This window comes from Pungitius pungitius, chromosome 1, assembly GCF_949316345.1.
Source record: "Pungitius pungitius chromosome 1, fPunPun2.1, whole genome shotgun sequence".
Lineage (NCBI taxonomy): Eukaryota > Metazoa > Chordata > Actinopteri > Perciformes > Gasterosteidae > Pungitius > Pungitius pungitius.
In genome coordinates this window covers 29,057,008-29,079,077 of record NC_084900.1, presented here as the reverse complement: position 1 = coordinate 29,079,077, position 22,070 = coordinate 29,057,008, and the positions used below count along the sequence as shown (strand labels likewise).

At 40.4% G+C, this 22,070-nt stretch overlaps 1 protein-coding gene across 2 annotated transcripts in view; it reads left to right on the top strand.

Annotated features, from left to right (window-relative positions):
- The window catches only part of cpne5a (copine Va), a 53,629-nt gene that overhangs the window by 23,984 nt on the left and 7,575 nt on the right, over positions 1 to 22,070 (top strand). For both annotated transcript variants that reach the window (XM_062564303.1, XM_062564294.1), the window contains 10 exons: positions 3,133 to 3,196; positions 6,122 to 6,225; positions 6,469 to 6,573; positions 8,077 to 8,118; positions 8,355 to 8,430; positions 10,727 to 10,780; positions 11,188 to 11,249; positions 19,416 to 19,462; positions 19,910 to 20,091; positions 21,024 to 21,151. In XM_062564303.1, the coding sequence (XP_062420287.1) occupies positions 3,133 to 3,196; positions 6,122 to 6,225; positions 6,469 to 6,573; positions 8,077 to 8,118; positions 8,355 to 8,430; positions 10,727 to 10,780; positions 11,188 to 11,249; positions 19,416 to 19,462; positions 19,910 to 20,091; positions 21,024 to 21,151 (864 nt within the window). The remainder of the gene's footprint in view (positions 1 to 3,132; positions 3,197 to 6,121; positions 6,226 to 6,468; positions 6,574 to 8,076; positions 8,119 to 8,354; positions 8,431 to 10,726; positions 10,781 to 11,187; positions 11,250 to 19,415; positions 19,463 to 19,909; positions 20,092 to 21,023; positions 21,152 to 22,070) is intronic.

Here is a 22,070-nt window from a genome sequence, read left to right as displayed (position 1 = left end):
CTTGGACTCTCACTCATTTTGTTGGGCAGATAACCCTCCCCCACTCGCGTATGTACGACACGTTGCTGCGTTAGTTAAATACCAAGGCCATTCCTCATCCTAATGACCTAACGTGAACTGCATCAACAATTGCTTCCTTGTCTCTCTTCAGACTTTAATCTCACCAACCTCCACCCACCCTACCTCTGCACTGATAGGTAATGGGGAATACAGAAAATGTGGATCACCAAATCATGACAGCAACTGTATCTAGATGGGAAATTATAGGGGCCATGAATTGAGCCTGGATATCCAAATTATAATATGTAATGTGCAGTGATCGTTGACAGAATACTTGATTCAAATATGTTTTAGTAATGGAAAAGAGGCAATATCAGACAGGCAAATAATTGTAGTGATGATCAAATATGCTGCTTGATCTCTTTCCATTCAGTTGATCAATCAGGGGATCTGGCAAAACAGCTCCTTGTTTCCCGGGGAGGTTTCTTTCTGTGTAGAGGAAGCAACTCTGCTACATGGCAGTGTTTCAATTGTGTCTCTACTTGTTCTTTCTGAGGCTTTGTTTGATCCTCCGGGTTTCTGTTGAATAGACGGGGCAGCAGAGGACGTAACAGTATGCTAATTTTACTACTGTATCAATATTAGACCCAACGAGATATTCGGGCACACGTGCACGTCGGCGGGTGGCATTTGGATGAACATATGGCAAGATGTCTGTTGAGTTCCAAAGAGAGCCTTTAAGTGACTGTATTAATTAATGAAAGCTGTGAATGGTTTTAGGGTATAATGGCAAATTAGAATGGAGTTAGTGCAGTCACTGCTCACCTGCATTCCTCAGAAGCTGCAAGTCTTAGTGCCTTTTTATTCCATTAATCATTCACCGGACGCTACGTCGCCATGGACGATAAAAAGCTGTCGGCGGTCTTCTCTGAATACCTCATTAAAACTCGTATTCACGGGTCAGCTCTTCACACGCTAGAGTTAGATGTTGTAACTTCTTATTTAAGTTGTGCAATTGTATCTATCAGTTGAATAGTTAAATGTTTGAGCAGCGCAGAATCAGACAAAGAAACATTTACGTGACCAACTGATTAACTACTGTCAGTTCCTCACAGCGGTTGGACTCCACATGCACAGTACGGCAAGGAGGGAAGCAGGAACAACTGCAAATTTCACACAATTTCATCATCAAAGTGCTTTCCCGCTGAGCAACTATCCGCGAATGAGCACAGAGTGAATGAGTGATACGGGACGCTTCCTATCATCAGCAGGCACATTTCAGTGCAGAAGCTGTTACAAATGGCAGGAAAACTGTCAGTCTCTGCAATAACAACAAACGTATGCCACAGAAACTGTATTTATCCATTCAAAGCTTATTTTCTCTTCAGGTATAATAGGTACTGTCAGAAGAAATGCAGCCCTCAAGTACGGATACCTAATTGCCTAAAAGACTATCGCCCTTTACCTGCTCTCGCCTCAGCAGCAGAGATTAGATGAGGGTGATGCATCTAAACGTATCTGGAGCTGGTATTTTACAAAATCAATAGATCTCATTTCAATCAAGAGTATAACTAATTATAGTGACCTGAGAGGGATGAACTTAACCTGACTGTGCAGGGTTTACTGGCCTTATTAGTTAACCGTTTTCTGGCTCTTTGTAGCATCATACATTACACAGTAGTGACTTGAAGATCAATTGTTTTCAAGGGTATTTTATTTACCTTGAAATTAGTAGTCTTGGAGCTTGGGGATGACGTGTCCCTGCCCTCTCAAAGGGTGATGGGTTTGTTTTACAAATTTGCCTCATTAAAGGGCGACACTATTGAAGTTTTCTTGCACACACACCGGCTGGTGCACAGAATTTCCAATCAGATGCCTTTGGTCGGTGGATTTATGTGGATACTGGAAGGGCTGCGTTTATGGAGTATTAAAATGTATGTACCGTATTAAGGGCCTGGGAAACCTGAGGCCGATACTTGTGGAAGCATTCATCACCATTTCTTAGAAACAAAAGTAATTCCTCAACATGTGCCAAATGTAGATCTCCTACGCTTTACTGCAGGTCCAACTATTAGTAGGTTTGCACCACTGCAAGCTTCTACTGCTGTAGTCGTATTTTGCATTTAGCGGTATAGAATCCAGTATAACTGGCAGTCAGATTAACTGTCATAGCTTAATGAGGATTTGCAGCCTGTCTGACCTTCTAATGATTGCTTTCCAGCTTCAGCCACAGCAGGACTCCCTTGTAAGTTCCTTCTTTTCCGGAAAGATGACAGGAATGTCAGCAGCTGGAGTGATTCTGTGTTATGGGAAAGTAGCTATGCTGTCTGGCTCTGTGTTGAGGGGAAATGGGCTGTGTGGATGCAGAGTTAGAGAAACTGAGCATAAAAAAATAAAAAATGTAACTTTGCTTAAAAAAATACAGCCGAAATTGGGCTGTTGGGCTACTGAAGAGGGAAAGCATGAGATGCAGACACACAGGGACCACTCTACGATATTGCTACGATACATCTCGATCATCTGCTGGAGCGGGAATAATTGGTAAATAACTGCAGGCTGCGCAGCTTTAAACGCTCAGTCTAATGCTGGCAAACAGGGACGAGAGGACATGTGTTCAATGTTGTATCATTTGTGTAAAAACACAAAAGCCTGAAATTATAAGTGATTACAAAGGTGAAATGAAATAATATTTTATATGATTAAAGCTGCAAATGTATGTAAAGATACACTTGGTTAATCATCACAATTGAAAGGTGTGACTGTATAAAAAGCGTTAATAGTGATAAGCTATTTTCATTATTTAAGTTCCTGGTATACTTTGTGGGGTAAATAGATTCCCTGATTCACTGAAGTACTTTAACCCTCTTACAGAAGATAACTGGACCAGAAAAGGTTAATGCTGCAGCTAAAATAACTAAGCTATCCCTCCACTATTCCTAAAGTTCTCCCTCCATCACACATAGAGATCATACAACAGAGATCAAAGGGGGTGTGGGCCCTCTACTACACTGAAGTTGCAGAAGTCTTCACTGTGCCTTTTGATCTCCAAACAAGCCGGGGACGGGGATATTTGAGTGGATCTTCATCGTTGTGCAGCGCACAAAAGTGAATGAGTTCTATTGGTTTTCACAGCGGCATACCTGGGAAGAAGTGTGGGACCATCATCTTGTCTGCTGAGGAGCTGGGAAACTGCAGAGTAAGTTTTGATTATTTTAACCTCTATATTTTGTCTTTTGCTTACATAGTGGGTTTCATAATAAATGTTTTGCAATGTTCACTAAGCTGATTTGAATTGGGATTCTTAACAAAAGCACAATAAAGCGCAATCGAACATAAAATTGAGTTGAACTGATTATGGTGTGTAACTGAGAAATCGTTTGAGACACATCCTCTCATCCCCCTCATGCATATACTGAGCGGAGAGGTTTGTTTAATACCGTTTGCTTCAGCTGGATATATTGTGCCATCACAGCCCCCCCCCCCCCCCCCCCCTCGGAAAAACCAGCAGAATACGGCGTGTCTTTGTTCATGTTTGTGAAATGGTATACGCAGTGAACGGGCTTTGAGTTTGAATGCGTATTTAATGAGCTCGCTTTCATTCCCCTCACTCAAGCAGACTGATGTGTGGTGTGGTGATGCATGAGTCTGTGTTAATAAAAGGTGTCCAATGATATATACTGGCTTTCTCCCTGCACTGCTAAATGAAAATAGTTATCTCAATATTCTGCTGGCAGTAAAAGTATCAAGACTTATTAGCCAGAACAATTGGCCTCCATCAGAGGCTATAAACAGGCCTTTGAGCAGCAACTACTGCGTGGATGTTTTATGATATCCAAATGCATGTAGGCATCAAGTGGTTTAAAGGTTTGTAACTTCCAGTCATACACGTCGAGTACAACGCACCTGCGTTCACAGTTATTGTGCTTGACTTTGAGGACGTTTTATAAATAGTACTAAATAATACTTTACTCTAACCGGGGGTTAGAGTAAGACAGGTGAGCCATGCTTCAAATAAAACTGCCATCTACGTTACTCCTTTGGTTCTGGAAGCAAGCACAGTCATTGAGGGGCTGGTGTGAGTCACCAGGTGCAGTGCATCTGCAATAACAGAAGTTAGCATAATCACTGCAAAGCACCGCTTCAAGAAGGCTTTTGTAATATAAATGCAAATTATGATAACTGGGAAGAATTATCATTTCCTTTCTCCCAGACTCCATTAGATACAACCAGACTTGACACGTCACCCCATGTTTACACAGAATTTGACCTTGAATAGAACAACCTCATGATTAAGTGAAGAACAAGGAACTGAAAGAACACACTTACTGTAATTGAATAAAGCAAAGACCTGACTGTGAAAACAAGTCCCACACCTGTGAAATACAGCAGCTTGGAATTGCAAAGATCCATCTGGATAGTGTTTATTCTATAATTCCTGTGTGAGCAATAAATAGCGGCAGCTGAGCTGCTGCCATGCCTGAGGGAAACATTGTTTGGAGAAACTAAAACCAGCACAGTGGGAATCAACTGGGGAAGTTCTGCAGGGATTGTTAACTGAGAGAGTCTGTTTGGATCTCACCTCCGTGGTGGATTTGCCAGGTGCCACTGGAGATGGCAGTAGCCTCTGCGCGGTTCAAAGGCTTCCTCTTGGCTCCCGTTAACTGTGGCGCATGTAACATGTTGAGCAACAGCTGGCTGTCTCTCAGTTCAGCTGCAGCTCAGGCTGATTTAAATCTAAGTAAACCACACAACACTTCACATATGACAGGGATCTTTGGAAATGTTTGCATTTTCAAGTATGGTTTAGTTCATATTAAGATGTAGTTCTCACAAGTTTATTCATAGTTCAGTATATACACAACTCACTATTCTCTTCATAAACCATTCGTTCTTAAACACATCAATAAGCCCAATTACCTCAGACTTTTTGGATTGTATGATGTATTATATACTATTCAGTTCATCACTTCCAGTTTTTTGTTGCATTTTCTCTTTTTTTGTGCACATATAAAACTGATCCGGACATTGATGTCCTTCAACCTTTGGACTTTCATTGCTAGTCCGACTCTGAGTGACAGTGTGCGTGTGTGACACTGCGAAGCAGGATACACACTTCACTCAGTATTCCCCTGATGCTCTTCAACCCAACTGCCTGAAAATACTAATCTTGCTTTTCTTCACACTCAATGAGAGACCAAGGCACCAACGTGGGTATGTGTTTTTATTGCCATGATCGTGTGATTGCAGAGGCCATATTAAAGTGAAGAGGAAAAGTTATGGGATGGCTCTATATTTTTAAGGGTTTGGATGACCTAAGCAGACTTCAAATCCACAAAACAAGCCACAATGGGAACATACTGGATTAAATGTTCTTGAGGAAATCCACTGCGCTGATGAGGTTGACTTTCAGCCCCGTGGAGGGCTGTGTGCTCAGGGTTACCAAGAGGAAAATATATTCTCCAACTACTGAGTGTACCATTGCTTTATTTAGTTACCACTGCCTGTTTCAAACAGCTCTTTACTTTATTTTTGTCCTAACATTGGCACAGCATTGCTCAGGAACATTAATTGTAATCAGTCTAATTATTCCAATTAGCTCGATTTTTAGGTAAGCACCCACGTACGTAGTTACATCCAATTTTCTTTCTTAGAGGCTATCCTCCGTCCTGTCCAAGGCATTAAGTGATGTGATGGAGGTTGGTGCGAGACAGGTCAGAGGTCGAGCGCACCACACTGAATCAATGGTAACCCAGTGCCCCCCACACACATTCCTCCATATATATATATATATATATCCATCCAGCCTCTATATTGTTTCTCATACTGTTTCTATGATTAAATGCTGCACAACAAATTCAATTTGAGACCACTTACCCCGTTCACTGTTGTTCTGCAGGACCATAAATATTGGTAATGAATGAATGCATTTGCAGATTATAACTGGTTTGGAAATTAGCACCCACTGGCTGGTTTCACTCTGCTCTAGACAGAATACAGTAAGCAATTAGCTTTTGTTTAGTGCTTCGGTGCTTTTACATCTTGGCACACAGCATATATAAACAAAAGCATGGATTTGCAAATTCATTTTCTTTCTCTGAATTCCTGTTATCTTCGTCTGTAGGATTATGCCACCATGCAATTCTCTGCCAACAAACTAGATAAAAAGGACTTCTTCGGAAAGTCGGACCCCTTCATGGTCTTCTACAGGAGCAATGAGGATGGCACGTGAGTTGGTCTCTAGCATCTCAGCCTTTCAAAGACAGGTAGGATGGCATGGGGATCAAAGAGGAGGTGAACCAGAGTTGAGAAAAAAAATAAATTAAAATTCCTTGAACTTAGCGGGATTGAGATATATTCATGCTGGCATGGCCATGGAGCATAGCATAGCGGGAAGATTGTATCTATGATTCTGTTATCATAGAGCTTCTTCTTGGAGGATTTTAAATCCCTGTCTATCTGCGTCTCCAGGTTCACCATCTGCCACAAGACTGAAGTGGTGAAGAACACGCTGAACCCTGTGTGGCAGCCCTTCTCCATCCCTGTTAGAGGGCTCTGCAACGGAGACTATGACAGGTGAGATGAATGATGATGTACAATAAAGGCTTATGCAAGCTTAACACATTGGGGACTGCGTGATTTTCCAGCGGAAATCAAAGCCGTGGAGCGTTTCAGGATGCTGTTGAAAAAGTTTTTTGAGTGTCAAATTTAATTTTGTACCATTATTTTATCTGCTTTTTTTTTTTATCTACCACGCGAAGAGAAAAAAATTTCAGCCGTCATTTCAAGTTTCTGATTTGCTGCTCCAGTGGCATGTCCTATCTTATCTGCATCTCTTCAGAGCAAAAGTCCTGGTGGGATACCCGGGGAGCTTCAGCATTGGCAGGGAAATAAAAAAGAAGAGTGAGACAGTTTATAAGTCTCTGTGTGACTGGTGGCTAGAACAGCAGCGGAGCCCTGCTTTTCTGTGGGAGCAAAAGCATTAAAGTGCAGACTCAGACGGCCGTTAGAGTGTCTAGAAGTTGTCAAAGACCCTGTCAAACCTCGCCCCCTCCACCAGGCTGGGTGTCAAGTGAGGTTCTTCCCTTCGATCCTACCTCTCCTCACCTACCAGGAGAAACTAATTGGGTCAGACAGATGGAGTGGAAGCATGAAAGAAGCCTGATTCCCTTTGAGGATTTTGATGGCGAGGTATATGTTGAGCGAATCAGGGGTTTCCCTGACATTTCCTGTGAAACATCTGCAGTTTGCATTTTTGATATAATAGAAACGGGGTGTTCCCGGGGGAGGGCAGGATGCTTGGGGGACGGGTCAAACAAACACAGGAGACCTCTCGTGTCTAAAAGTGACTGCTGTGAGCGATTTAGCGGCAATTCTTCAATCATAGACTCTTGAGTTCTGTACATAACTCAATTAAAATGGGGAAACGACTGGCTTTGTCTCAGAATCAGGTTAAAATTTGAATGCCTCTCTGCACTAAATGGATTGCACACGTTTGTTATAGGAAGGGAACACATTGAGTGCAGATGGGATAAGTTTATGTCAGGATAACAAGGCAGAGCCCTCCAGCAGCCTGCCTCCTCCTGGACCCGCATAAACATGATTGACAGTTGCTTGTGGGGGAGCCACTGATCTTTCCATCAGATATAGAATAAAAGAGGAAGCAATTTCCTCCCTCTGATGTGAATTATCTCAGCCTCACTTATTTGGATTCTTGCCTTCCAACTTATTTCAGGAACTTGCGAAACATTCTCCCTCCCAAAAGGTTAGTTTTCTATCTTTGGCGTGTGCAGGGAAATGCTTTACTCAAACTTCTGTCAGAAACCTCAAATTCTCTCTTCTGTGAGAAACACAAACTAACTACAACAAGAATGATTTCAGTTTACTCTGAAAAGTTTTTAATTGACAAACTCACATGTGTTGAGTTGGTATTGGTCTCACTTCAGTTATTAGACTGAATTATTTGTTAGCGGTTATATGTAAACATTTGTTTAGCAGGCTCTTTTTAATAATTTAATTAAGCATTACTGAGCTTGACATAACTTTCAAGGTTTTCCTCTCTTTGGATGTCTTTCACAGGACAATCAAAGTGGAGGTGTATGACTGGGACAGAGACGGGAGGTAATGGATGGATGGACACAGACAGCATTTACAGTACAATGATATATCATGTAGTTCAAACTTTTCTCCCCATATCTTGCCCACTTTAACTCCTCAATGAGATACATTTTCATCACATTATTGTCTTCTTAATTTATATTCCCTTGTGCGTCAGTGGTTCTTCTTCCTCTCAGAGTTGTTCCCTCTTTATCTGAATGAACGTTGCATCATTCAGGTTTTATGTCTCTTTTCTCCAGCCACGATTTCATCGGTGAATTCACCACCAGATATAAAGACCTATGTCGAGGCCTGAACCAGATAAACGTGTACGAGGTGAGTCTGAGTCTCATTACTGGACTCCCGTCCTCTAATCACTAAGTCCAGACTGGGTTCGGATATTCTCCTAGATTCTGTGTGATGCTTCCTTCTGATGTTCCTCTTTTGACTTAGGTGTGAGCAAAAAAACACACACAATCCACTTTTTGGAACAAGTGTGCGAAACCATCTTGATTTAACAGCAAAACATTGCGCCTGTTTACCAGGCAAGAGTTGGGACTTTTTGAACAGCCAGCCCGCCGTGTCTGTCCTCGCCCTGCACCGTATTTAGCAATCTGAGAGGTTAAGTGGTGCAGCTGACCATATGAGGAAGGGTGAATTCAACTGAACCGTGCTGCTGATTAGCGTTTTTTTTTTCAGATTGTCCTTGCAGGGTAAGAGAGGGTATTACTGTTGGGCACTTGGGGACTTCTTTTGGTCCCTGCTCATTAAAAACCACTTGCCATGTTACATTAGACTCTGAATAAGTCATGGAGGGGGCTTAAGGAAGGAGCAGTCATTGAAAAGAGGGAGTGGGTGGAGGGCCGATGGGGAGGTGTGAACCTGAATGAGGGAGAGAGATTAGTGAGTATCATGCACAGTTACCTGTTCACACTGCTGATATGGCCGAAGCCGGTGTACCCGTTACCCTTCACCCTACCTTGCTTCTAATCAGAAGATGAGACACAGCCGACTCCTCGTGAACTCTTTACCAGGACACGGCACTCTATTTCTAGATATGGTCCAAAACTACACAATATCACTGTTATCACCACATCACTGTTGACAAATAAAGAAATTGAATAGGTCCCTTGTCACAGATTTTGACTTTTGACAGAAACCTGTTTATTTAACCCGACATGAACCTGCAAACCCGATACGTGCCTGCCAACGTGATTTGAGGTGACAGCAGGCTAATGCTTACAGAGGTTGGTGTAATTGAGGGTGATGTCTGTGTGACATAATGTGAGCCTGGCGGTGGTGAATGTGGTGCTAGAAAGCCTCGTCTGTGTCGGGAGAGTTGAGGAGGAGCATCAGAAACCACCGAGGCAGAACGGAGGAGGGAGGGACAGTGGGATAGCTTTTACTTCTTTGTGCAGCACTGTTTGCTCCGGGCTCGTGCTTCATGTGTGTGTGCAGACCCATAGAATAAGCACATTTACACTGCTATGGCTCATTGATGCACAGGTTTCTGTTACAAGGCTCCAAAAGTAACATTAATAGGATAGAATTGAATAGAAACTAAACGTAGTCAAAAGCAACTACCAACTAACAGCTGGGTAAGAATACCCCAATTTGACAAAACTGCTGAAACTCTTTAATGGAAATGCTGTCAAACTTCAAATTTGTCAGTCCCGAAATAACTTCCGTTCATTAACACACACACACTTAATGAAAAAACAATTAATAAGAGCTGCTGTTCAGCGAGCTGCCCCAGTAACGCTTGCACAAAAACAAACCCAGTTTTCTTTTCTATAAAACCAAAAGAGCTTGTAAAAAACGTTGAAAACAGACGAGCCGCACATCAACGCGGGAGTATCGGTGGGCTTCATCTAATGTTTGAAACATCATTAACAAAAGGTTTGCTCATCCGGCGATGGGTCAGGCCAGGCTCTCGGGATTAGATCCCACCGTTAGATTTGCTTTGTTGGCTGAGTTCGAGCTGGCGGCTTACAGAGGATCAGTGTTCTGAGCCCCTGGAGGTGGGGAGGACAAAACAAAAAAAGGAAGTTATTTTCTCATTTCTGCCACTTTGGATCCAATCGTCAAACGTTCTCTCTCCTGTTTGATTGTGGATTGGACGCTGCAGGAACGATCGCCTCTCGTCGAACACTGTTACTTCCTCGCTTTCTGTTGATAATGTTTTGACTTGGTTCCAACTTAAATTCTTGCCATATCTTACACGTTTTGCTTTTTAAAGTAAGGGGTACTGCAATCGCTCATAATTGGCTTTTTTTGCTCTCCGCTCTGTTTCTGTTTCGCTGGGTTACATATTATTACTATTTATCACAGGGTTTTGGTTAGAACGGACGTGTCTCCCACCACCCTCAAGCTTGGTAATGTGCATGTAAAATGTGCAACGCAGTCTGCTTATAAAACGCCCCCTGAATTACCTGCACTTGCTTGCTCCGGGGTATGATCAATGCTATCTCATTCTCAACTACTACAGTTATTGGATTCAGTCCCTATGCTCCATTACCCTTAAAGACAAAGAATAATGTTTTTATTACATGCCTGAGGGTGGATAAAAATAATTATTCTGCAAGTTTGTATTTTCACCAGCCTTCCTTTCTACTCCTGCCTTCGTTGACAGGTGGTGAATGCCAAGAAGAAAATAAAGAAGAAGAGATACATCAACTCTGGGACGGTGAGCTCCTGGCGCTCCTCCTTCCTCACCAAGTTCCCCCAAAAAGATTGTATAAGGCAATTTCGGTTCAGTTAAATGTTGTCGTTCCATCCCCAGTGAAGATGGATGTTTTTAGATGAGCTGGAGCTTTTGAGTACTTTGGCTGCTCTCTCCGTAGGCCTCTGTAATTAAAACCTGTGGGTTGTTTTCCATCACACTGATCATCCATCAGTGCGCGGCCACACTGACGTTCTCTCAGTGATTGAAATACGGATACGCTGCCCGAGCGTCAAAATCATTCACTGTGGATAAGTCGTTTTTTGGGTGGTTAGCCAGGAGGTCAGTGTTAATGTCTAGATTGGTAGATTTAGCTGTCTTTAATTACCATGCATGAGGTAATGTATTTGGACCTTTTGTTTCCCCCACAGGTGTCCTTGTTGTCGTGCAATGTGGAGTCAGAGCACACCTTCCTGGATTACATCAAAGGAGGGTGAGTCAAATGTGTGTCTGATAATGATGTTACTATTCATGTGCGTACACAATATTTTAATTTGTTACCTTTGTGCCAGCCTCCAGGGGCAATCACACAGAAAGTTTCCCTTCACCGAATTGTAACTTGCTTGCTGTTTATCCACTTGGATGTTTGAGCTTCAGCGTGTGAAATGTTGAGACATGAAAAGGGTGGTTTTCACATGAATCTACTGAAAAGGGGAAAGTTTCTCTCTGCTCACTTTTAATCACACGTACGAGCCTTCGCAACCCAGCCAATCATGGTCCAGTATTTAAATTAAAGAAAGGTTTACAATGGAAACATACTAAAAATTGTCTTCTCAGATAAATAGGATACATCTGGTTATCAGTATAGTTACATAAAAACGAAAAACAATTATTCATTATAATTTTGGGAAAAAACACACAGAGTTGGTTTACTAGTCCTAAAAATGTATGTAGGGGATGTTTAATTGCATCTATCTTGTTTATCATGATTAATAATACATCTCTCTGAAAAACAATGCGAACAGCAAACATATTATAAATGAGAGAACTAGATAATTGAACACATGGCAGTCCTTCACGCCATGTTCAAGTCCTATTGGAGTTATAAGAAATGAGTCTCTGACATGCTCTGATGAATGTCATGTGGCGCTTAATAAAACAGACTCTTCACATTGGCCAAACACATTAAATCAAATAAAACACAAATTGAATGAATTTTATGTTCTCGTGGAAAATTATTCTAATCCTCATTTGACAGACTTCGACATCTTCATGATGTGAACACTCGCATGTTTTTATCATGGAATTGATTCCATGAGATGCCATTAGACCATCCCAGTGTGATGATTTGTGATTTCCAGTCTGAAATCTATTACATCGTCTGTCGCTCCACTGGCAGCTTTGATGAACTCTATACCTTCTTTCACTACTTTCTTCTTACATACAAAGAAACAGTTTCAACTTATCAGTCTAGACTGGGAAATAACCAGTTAAACTAAAAAATACAAAACGTCAATCTGATAATGCAGGCCTATTATCAACTGATTATCATATACGGTTGTTTACTTTTTTGCTCGTTCATTTCTCCAAAAAGAAACAAGTATTATATTGTTTGGGAACATATCCTCATGTAGTTGTTGTTATTTAGACTTTGTGAAGACCCCATCTCACAGACAGAAGGGTCAGGAGGCAGAGGGACTGTTAAAGGAGAAAGATAGCGCTGCAAACATCAGAGTCCCGCCTCCCCCATCGCATAGGGATTAGATCTTATGTTGGTGCTCCGGTTAAACAAATATAGGCCTTTTTAAAATAGAAATGTTGTTATTCATGAATTATTCTTTATTTGATTACCACATTAAATTGGAAGAATGCGGCTCCTTGGATGAAATGGTCAACGGTATTATCAAGTTAAAACAGTTTCATAGCAATACAGTGGACATCAGCATGTTTTTCACAAATCACTCTGACTAATCATGTAAGTAAGGTGGGACATCTGTAACACAGTAGTTTTAAGAGCGGTCCGTGGTCTCCCCTGGTTCATCCTCTCTCCAACCCACTCAGCGGGTATTACTGACTGCAGTTACTCAGTGGCCTGGAGGTTTCCTTGTGTGAGTAAAGTGGGGCCCCCCCAAAAGGTGACTGTTTAGTACATATTCAAAACAATATTGCCCATGAATATGAATGAATGTGAAAATATAGAGACTGAGAACTCAATTGAAGACGGACAACCTGAGCCATGTGGGGATGTTCCTCAGTGGATCAGTGGCTGCCCTGGTTTTACTGTTCTGCTGCTTCACTACTGATGGCTGAGTGTCCCAGATCTGTCCCGTTGGCTCTCCAGCTCTCAAATGATCACACATACACAGACTTACATGCATTCAAGGTACCACTGTGTTCATCCTTTCGTTTAAAACATGTTGGCTTTTGATTTGGTTATTTGTTGGGAAGTCTAAATCACACCTTACTGCCCTTAGATTTATATTTCAGTTAATGTTTTTTTTAATCTCTCGGTTGCATCTTAACATCATTTCATATTCCAACCCAGATAAACACTCATCCAAGTTCTCTACAACCCACATGTGAGCACTGGGATTTAATCTCTTTATCAAAGATATCATCAGCAATTCCACACAAATCTCTGACAGATGCCCTCACAAATAGCAAGATTTCCTTAATTCTTCTAGCATTTCAACCAATGAAATCAATTAAACCAAAGAATAAATGAAGATGGAACTGTTTCAACCACACAGAACTTATTCATTTTTGTTGGTTACCTGCTCTGTGATTAAACAGAAGGCTTGCCTTCTCTAGTCTAATAGTAAACATTGTGTAAGTGAATGTTCTCCAGAGAAAAGCTGAAGACATAACGCAAGATGAAAATTATTCAAAATAACATTTAAGATGTTTATTGTCATTGTAAAAATATATAGCCAAATGAAGTAGGCGACTCATCATAACAGCAGTAACAGTCAAAAAAGAATGTATAAAAACACTGACGTCATAGCTTTTATTCCACCTTTTTTAATCCTTGTAATGGTCCTTATGAGTTTAACTACTGAGAGACTTAATTCTGATGATGTTTATATGTATCTGATTATTTTTACAATAAACGTAAATGTAAAATCTCCACAAAATTGAACTTCCCCGTAGAAGCTTCAATGTGAATACTCATCAAATTAGACTAAAATTTAACTCTAAACTCAATCTGAAGATTGAAACAGCTTTTTACCCGTCATGTTAATGCTAATCTTCACACAAAACAGTTCCAGACAGAAGTGAGAGCACGATTACACCATTAATTAATGTGAACTAGCATGGGGACAGAAGCATTATGTTCAGTGGTACTTTATACCAAGACAGATATTAAAAGCTTATCGTATAGCGATGTGAAGTATAAAAAAATTAAATCCCTGCGAAAATATTCCCTCTCACTTATATTCCTTCTTGAGGAAACACTTGCTGTAGCCTGTGTGCCTTCATTTGTCATCGTCTGCGTGTTAAAAGTCTCATACAGAGAAGCAAAGGGAGATTTTCCTTGAAATCGTCATAAAACATGACAGCTGCGGGGGATTCAGAAATATTACTCATCTCCTGGTCTCTTTGTGCTCTAAGTCACAGCCATCTCTAACATTTGCGTTCTATTTGTTGATGGAGCCTCTTTCTTTTTTTGCCAAATTATCTCTGAAAGAAGAGAGCAATTAAAACTTGTTTGACTGAGCTGTCAATGTAATTTATGAGTGATGTCAACATCCAACATGCAGGAGATTTAAGGCAACATTACATTCATTGTGTTAATTACTCATTGTAATTTAGAATTTCAATGATTCAGACCTCTGATTTATTATGTGTTAATGAATCTGAACCTTTGTTTATTGATGTTCTCATAGTTAGAAAGTATAAAATAAAATATGACGGTGATTCAAAGCAGCGAGCTCCAAGGTTGTAAAATGAGATCATAGAAATTGATTAAGAGTCCATCAAAAGGTCCTCCAGGACCTCTGTAATGAATATGTACAGTATGTCTGTCCACATAGTAGGAACCAGCAGAACAGAATTAATTGTTATAAATATACATGACTTGTGGCGAAGTAAGTACAAGCTAAGGGTAGCAAATGTGTAAAGATAAATATACAATATGCTGAATATAATCACATGTAGATGGATTTAAATGCAGTTTATTTGCTAAAGATGTATAACACTTTTAATGCAACAACCACAAAACAAATCTGTCCTCCATGAAGGTTATAATGTTTTAAAGAGGTGTTGACTTTATGATGTTTTGGAGGGTGACTGCATCATTCAGATGACTTTAGGGAATTTTGTGAGTTGAAATATTTGTTGATATGATTTTAGATACAAAGACAGTATTGGATGGCTGAATATGTGGCTTTCTCAATATTCCTTTTTTTTAGGCAGAATGTGTGCAGGTTCCCTTTGTAACATAACTTCAAACATCATGTCAACACGTTAAATCCCAATAATCATAAATTACCTGACTTATCAAGAAAGAAAAAGCTAGATATAATTATTTAACAGGTTTCATTGCAGTGTGCAGATTGTATGGCAGACTGGTGAAGAAAAAAAGGATCACTAGTGCTGGTATTGGATGGACAAAACAATGAGCTTGCTGCTTATCCATGATGGGATCCAGATTAACTGTATTTATTGAAAATAAAACACCAGACAGTGTTTAACTGGAGACAGTTTGTGAAAAGTAGCTGCTGTTTTTGTTTATTAAAGTGGAAAACTTAAAGGCAAGAGCCTTTTTTCACTGAACATTCATCAAGATAAGTTCATTTGAATAACCCTCAACGACGCTTACTCTGTTAAATGAAATTGATCTATTCCCACATAACAGCAACCCTTCGATTTGAAAAAATCTCCAAAGATCATTCGAAAAAATAGGATTTGCCCCACTGGGACGGTCATTCTGGAGAAGAAAACATTGTTATTTTTTCCCTTTAATAAATCTTTGGTATGTCCTAGTCTTAAATTGACACTGTCAAAATATGCATGACCGTAGTAGTGCTTTAAGAGACTGCTTTTCATCAAACCATTCAAATGAATAGAAGGTCTGAATATCTTCTAAAACCTGGCTCAGGCTTCAAATTGGGTCAAAGACCCAGATTTCTTCTATGGATTTCCCTTCTTTCATAAATGTTGGTTTCACTGCTCCTTTCATAACAGGTGATAAGTGAAATCATGCGTTTTTCAATGATTTTCTGAAGCAAAGGATAAAAAAAGCAATTTATTTTTGGGAAACACAATAGCACCCTAACTGGTTTCACAGGGAGTTGGTTTTTCATAAATTTTCATTAACGTTCAACTTGGGCAGAGAGACATAGTCAAACAGAGGTAATTAAAGTCCAAAAGCCACATGCTGCTCTGATTCTGAGAGGCTAATGAAAGATTTATATTCTTTTCATTGCATGTTGAAATATTTCTTTTTAAATTAAATCTGCAGTGTGATCTTCCGTGTAATTGCTCGTGTGGAGTTTCTGTTGTGTGGAGATCCTATTAAGGTTCAATAGTTGAATCACAAAATGTATTGTTGTCCTGATATGGGAGAAGGTGATGTATTTCCTTTTTCTATTTCATTAAGGTATGCTTTGTGTTTGAGAATGTAGTGGTATTTTTACCGCAGTACGCCACTTTCTTTCCTTTTGTTCTATTTTGTTGTGGAAATTGAAAAATAATTCTTCAATCTTCTGCCGCTCTATATTTCATTGCATGCTGAGTGGTTTGTGAGGTGTCCACTTGGGTGAAATACATGGAGAAAGTAACGCATGTTAAGAGATTCAGGTTTTGTGCGCCTGTGTTTTGTTCATAATTCCATCGTTGATGCTGTTTACTGGGAAGCAAGGGCAGAACACTTGAATTTAAATTGATCTGTGGCACAGTTTTGTGCAGGGAAAAGCTGCAACAAAAAACTCATGGCACATTTCTGCATTTGCAGTCTTACCACAGTAGACGCCTCTTATCCTTCTTTGTTTTAATGCCACTTCTACTGCCACAACTTAAATATCCAAGGACATGTTTCCATTGGGGGGGACATGTCAAACTAATTCTTCAGAATGCCACTTGCATTTCCCTTATAGCTTCAGGATTATTTCTTACTTAAATCTCTGAACATTGCGGCCTCACTGTCCTGTATTACCAAAGTCAAAAAGGAGAAAAGAGAAGATGCGACTCCCTAAAATGTGCTCACAACTTGGTAAATACGTTTAACCCGCAGCAAAAGGACTCTGTTTGTCCTGTGTTTTGTCTCTCAGGCTACAAACCAGCTGTGACTGTATGCAACCTTCAATAGAACCACAGGCTTTTGTTGCAGGTTAAGTAAAATAAAAAAATATTTATTTGTATACATTTATTGCAGAGAAACACAGTGTAAGGTATCAATGAATGAAACTAACCATTCATCTGAGTAGGGTCAGTGCATGAATAATACAGGGATCTACAGAGATCCAGGTATATATATATGTTTATCTATATATATACCACAGTAATACAAGCTATTGCATTTCATAACGAGGCAAAGATAATAAGGTATATTGTCTTCATTGCGGCCCTCCCCTCACCCCCCGTCCTCATCCCTTTTCTTTATGCTCACAAACATACACTTCTGAAACCAAACCAACTCCCTTGTGTTCATCTGCCTGCATGTGGTTACAGGGGGAAAGCACCGTGCCGTTCTGCTCATTAACGTGGCCTGTGTAGGGCAATTTAAAGCACATGCTGATGAGATCGTAGATGTACAGTAGAAACTTCTCTGTTCAAATCCCAGGGCAGCTGCAGGGATTGCACATCACAGAGGCTCCTACCATATGGTGTTTGTCTAGCTGAAAGCAGAAGGTAAATACGTTTGTATCTATTTTTAGATCTTCGCAGTAATTTAAGGTGATGCATCGAGTGGTTGAATTTTAGATGCCAAAAACACTGCGAGTACAGGAGATGCTGAGCTCGTTAGTGGTAATATGAAAGGACAGAATGAAGCCCATGGGGAATGATTGGACTCTATGTATGGAGCATTACAAGTGGACCCCACAAAAAACAATTGGTGAAACCAAGGTCACTCAACTGAGCACAGACCCATTTGGATGTGAGATGTAACTCTTCCTGCAGGAAGTCCCAGACAGCAGATCAATACTGATAGATAGATGCTTTTCAGGATCGTAACAACCCTGACTCCAACACTAGCCCTCTATGGGGGCTTGACATCTTTTAGGAAGAGACTGGTGGTCTTGTTGATGCTTGAGATAATGTGTAGAAATCGATTCACATCATTTTAAGAACCCAAACTCAGGACCAGTGCATTGATATTTTCTGATTTTTTCTAATAACAGAAGATTGATGTAATGTTAATTGTTGTTATTTTGTCAGTGGTTGTGGATTAGTTGACTAATAATTTAGAAATAAGAAATACTTATGTATTATAAAATTGTATTATATTGTGTTTTATATTTTTTGTTTAGTACATTTTGGAATGTATTGGCTTGTTGTACTGTGTGTCTATTTAATTTGCTATATTTTATTATAAGTAGTTCGTAATTTACTAATGCGGGATGTGCATTGCAAATGGGTTTTCAGATTGCTTTTCCTTAAAAACGTTTAGATAAAGTATAGGGTGATGTTGTGGGTTCCCCCCACATAGCAGAGTTTACCAGCCTCTGACTGAGGATGAATTTCCACGTAGTGCTTCGTTTGACCCTTTCCTGTGTGCCTAACACTAACTCACTACTTTGCTCTACTTGCTAAACTTCCCAAACCGACCATAGCAATCTGCAGGCATTCAATTGAGGCAGAATGCAACTCCCCTTTGTCAGCTGAGTGGTCCGACTCAATGCTGATTAATGGGCCGGGCCGGAAGGAAGCCGCCATTATCTCTGATATCGCACTTGTTTCTCCATGGAATCAAAGCCGGGAAAAGAAATCAGTGTTAATCATAACAAAAGGGCACGCGCTCTGATCTAACCCCCCTACTGGCTCTCTCTTCTTTTGTCTCACGTATGAATCCAGAAGTGACTGTTTAGTGTCTTTTCAAGGTCTTGTCTGTCATCGAGGCTTCATGAATAAAATATTTCTAGTAGTTATTTGACATTATGGGAGGCTGCCGTTTGCAGATTGATGCAGACCTCAAATTTTACAATGGCAGCAAACAGGTGGAGCCAAGACAAATGTGTGATTACAATGGCACTGAGGATTATGATGTCACTACAAAGGACGAGCAGTTCAACTTTAGACTTACACATTGTACAAGGTTGTGGAATGTTCAATATCTTAAATATCTTAAACGGAGGGTAAAAAAATGACCAACACTAGTATGAAATTGGGATTAATATGTTTTGTGCAGTTGTTTTATTGGATGTGTTCGTGATTTTACTGATATGCTGCTAAACCTTTGAATACGTGCGTTATTTCGAGAGCAGGGCTGTGCATTATATGCAGATTAAGCATGTGCACATGTATGCGCTCAATGTTTCATGAAATAGAATAACAAAAACCCGGAATCCATCCTATTTTGCCCAGACGTCAAAGGTGCATTTGATTATGTTTTGTGATCCCTCTTTCAGGTGCGTCGAGCACAGAGAAGCCAGGGAGAGCCTGATTAAACCTCCCTCTCTTTTGTTAACAACACCCTTTCCCTATTCATCTGTTTCAGGACTCAGATTCACTTCACAGTGGCCATTGATTTCACCGCATCAAACGGTGAGTGTTTTCACCAGCGTCGCCCTGTTGTGCTTCCATGTGTCGTCTCACCTATGACAGGTGAATTTGGCTTGAATCAAAGAAGGGGCTGGAGTTTCCTGCTTGTCTTTTTTTTAAAGTGTGTTATCTTTGCAAATGATCAATCTGTAATTCCTGTATACATTCAAACATTTCCATAAAAGCTTTCTGAAGGCTTTTTCTGCTTTAACAGAACGGTCATATTTTGAGTGTCACTGGCTCATGTACATCTAAAAGGTATAGTCCTGGAAACTAATCCCAAATAAGTGATACTGCAAATCACAAACGGGAAAAAATATAAACATGGAAGGTCTGTGTTGCAAATACAAAATTCCGAAAATCCAATTTTGTCTCATGTCGCTCGGCTTGCAGATGTCAGTTGAGCCTCAGTCTAAAGGTTTGCATCACTGACTTCTCTTGTCTTGGTAGGAAATCCGTCACAATCCACTTCACTGCACTACATGAACCCGTACCAGATGAATGCCTATGCCATGGCCCTAAAGGCCGTGGGAGAGATCATCCAGGACTATGACAGTGATAAGATGTTCCCTGCCCTGGGATTCGGTGCTAAGCTGCCCCCTGATGGGAGGGTTTCCCATGAGTTCCCCCTGGTGAGTAAATTAGGGGGTTAATTCAGACACTCTGGTTGGACTGCACACTGTGAAATGTAGACAAAGTTAACCAGACTCAATGTTAGTTGAGCTTATCTTTGAGTGTGGGCCATCATTTGGGATTTTATGCTCTCTCTCTCCAGCATGTATGGATTTCTGTTTTAGTGCAAAATGGATGTGTGCATTGTGAGATGGCTGCTGCTACGCCTCTGATATAAATAATTCAGAGATAATTTAATTTACCTTTTATAATGCAAATGAGGTTCCACGAGAAAGCTGAAGAATCTTCTTGAATCAATTTGGCTTCTATCTGCCAGCTAATGTGCTCTGGCTGCTGCATGTGCGGCCTAATGAGGAGTCTGGCTACCGCCTGACGTCTGCATCATTCCACGTTTCTATTAAAATGTGCAAATTGAGATTCATCCCACTATATGATTGAGGTCTCATTCATTCGTGCTCTGGTCTTAGAGTGCTTAAAAGTAAAGTATGATTCCTGGGTGAAATATTAAGTCAGAAATGTGCCTTGTAGCTGTTGAAGAACAGTTTGACAAGGAGATCTCTGGCGGCACCGGCTGTTTTACAATTGTCATTCAACCCCACTGCACAAGTACAAGGACCTCTGCGGGTTAAGATGCAAGTCCGATGAACCTGCACAGCCTGTCATCACAGCTTAAAACACAACCTGCAGCTGTATAACTGTTGGATATTTTATATATTTTGACTATTTCTTGACAAGATGCATCTGTATATAAGCTCTGGAAAGACCTTACAAGGGCAACTAACCAAAGTCCTCAACTTAAGAATGTAGTTTTATTTTATCATAGATATCACATCAAAAATAAGAGTTGTTCATATTAATCAAAAATGCAATTGTTATTTCAAGTCCTGTTGGATTCCATTCAGACGACTGTTCATGTTTTTGTTTTTCCCAGAACGGCAACGTTGAGAACCCGTTCTGTAACGGGATGGAGGGGATTCTCGAAGCTTACCATCAAAGCCTTAAAACGGTTCAGCTCTATGGACCAACCAACTTTTCTCCCGTCGTTAATCATGTGGCCAGGTACCAGAACAAATAGCTGAGCTGCTGAACGTCACAGAGCACAGTTGTCCTTTCTTTGAAAGTCAATCGGTAAATAATCCTCAGCGGGTAGACTCGCCGTCACACCTCGCCGAGGTATTAAGACAGCGAGTGATGGTTTCTCCATCAACTGAGCAGAGCAGGTGAAGGGAAAATAAACTGCCGAACTGAGCTGAATATAAATGTTAATCAGGCAAAATCAGGACCAGATGTTTTCGAGTGCAGGAGCTACATTGCTTTTCAGGGTTTGTTAAATATAATCTTTCTCGAGATACAAACAATAGTGAAATTATAAAAAAGTCAGAGGTAAACTCTGTTTTACCCCCAACCAGTGTTTTAACACTAGACTTCCAGACTGAAACTGGGATTTAGGTCTCAGTAATGATGACTCATAAGTCGGCTTGTACCTGAATATTGATGGAAAAACACTTTCTCAAGTTTGTGCACCGCGGTCATGTTCTTGAATTTTAGATTTTACTTTCCACATTTACCTGCATTTCTGATCTGTTAACAGTTACCATGAGGCTTTAAATAATCATAAATGTGCTAATATTCATATGAGTTGGAAATATTTAATTATATTCATTTGTACATATAGACAGACAACAAAGCTTAAATTTAAAAAGGTTGAGGAAAATGTATATAATAATAAAGTAATTTTAGGGCATTCAAATCTTGGTTGAAATCGATCAGAGACTAAATCATTTTACTTTTCCATGATCGCTGTTAGCCTAAAGGTCACCACAATACTCAAGTACGTGGGATTATTCACAAAGCTGTTACAGTGTCTCGACTGCAAAGAACAAGTGAAAAAAGGTAATTCAGTAACCAAAGGATGATAAGACTAAAGTGATGATTTACAGCACCAGAAACGGATCGTCCTGCCGATGCAGACAGTGCT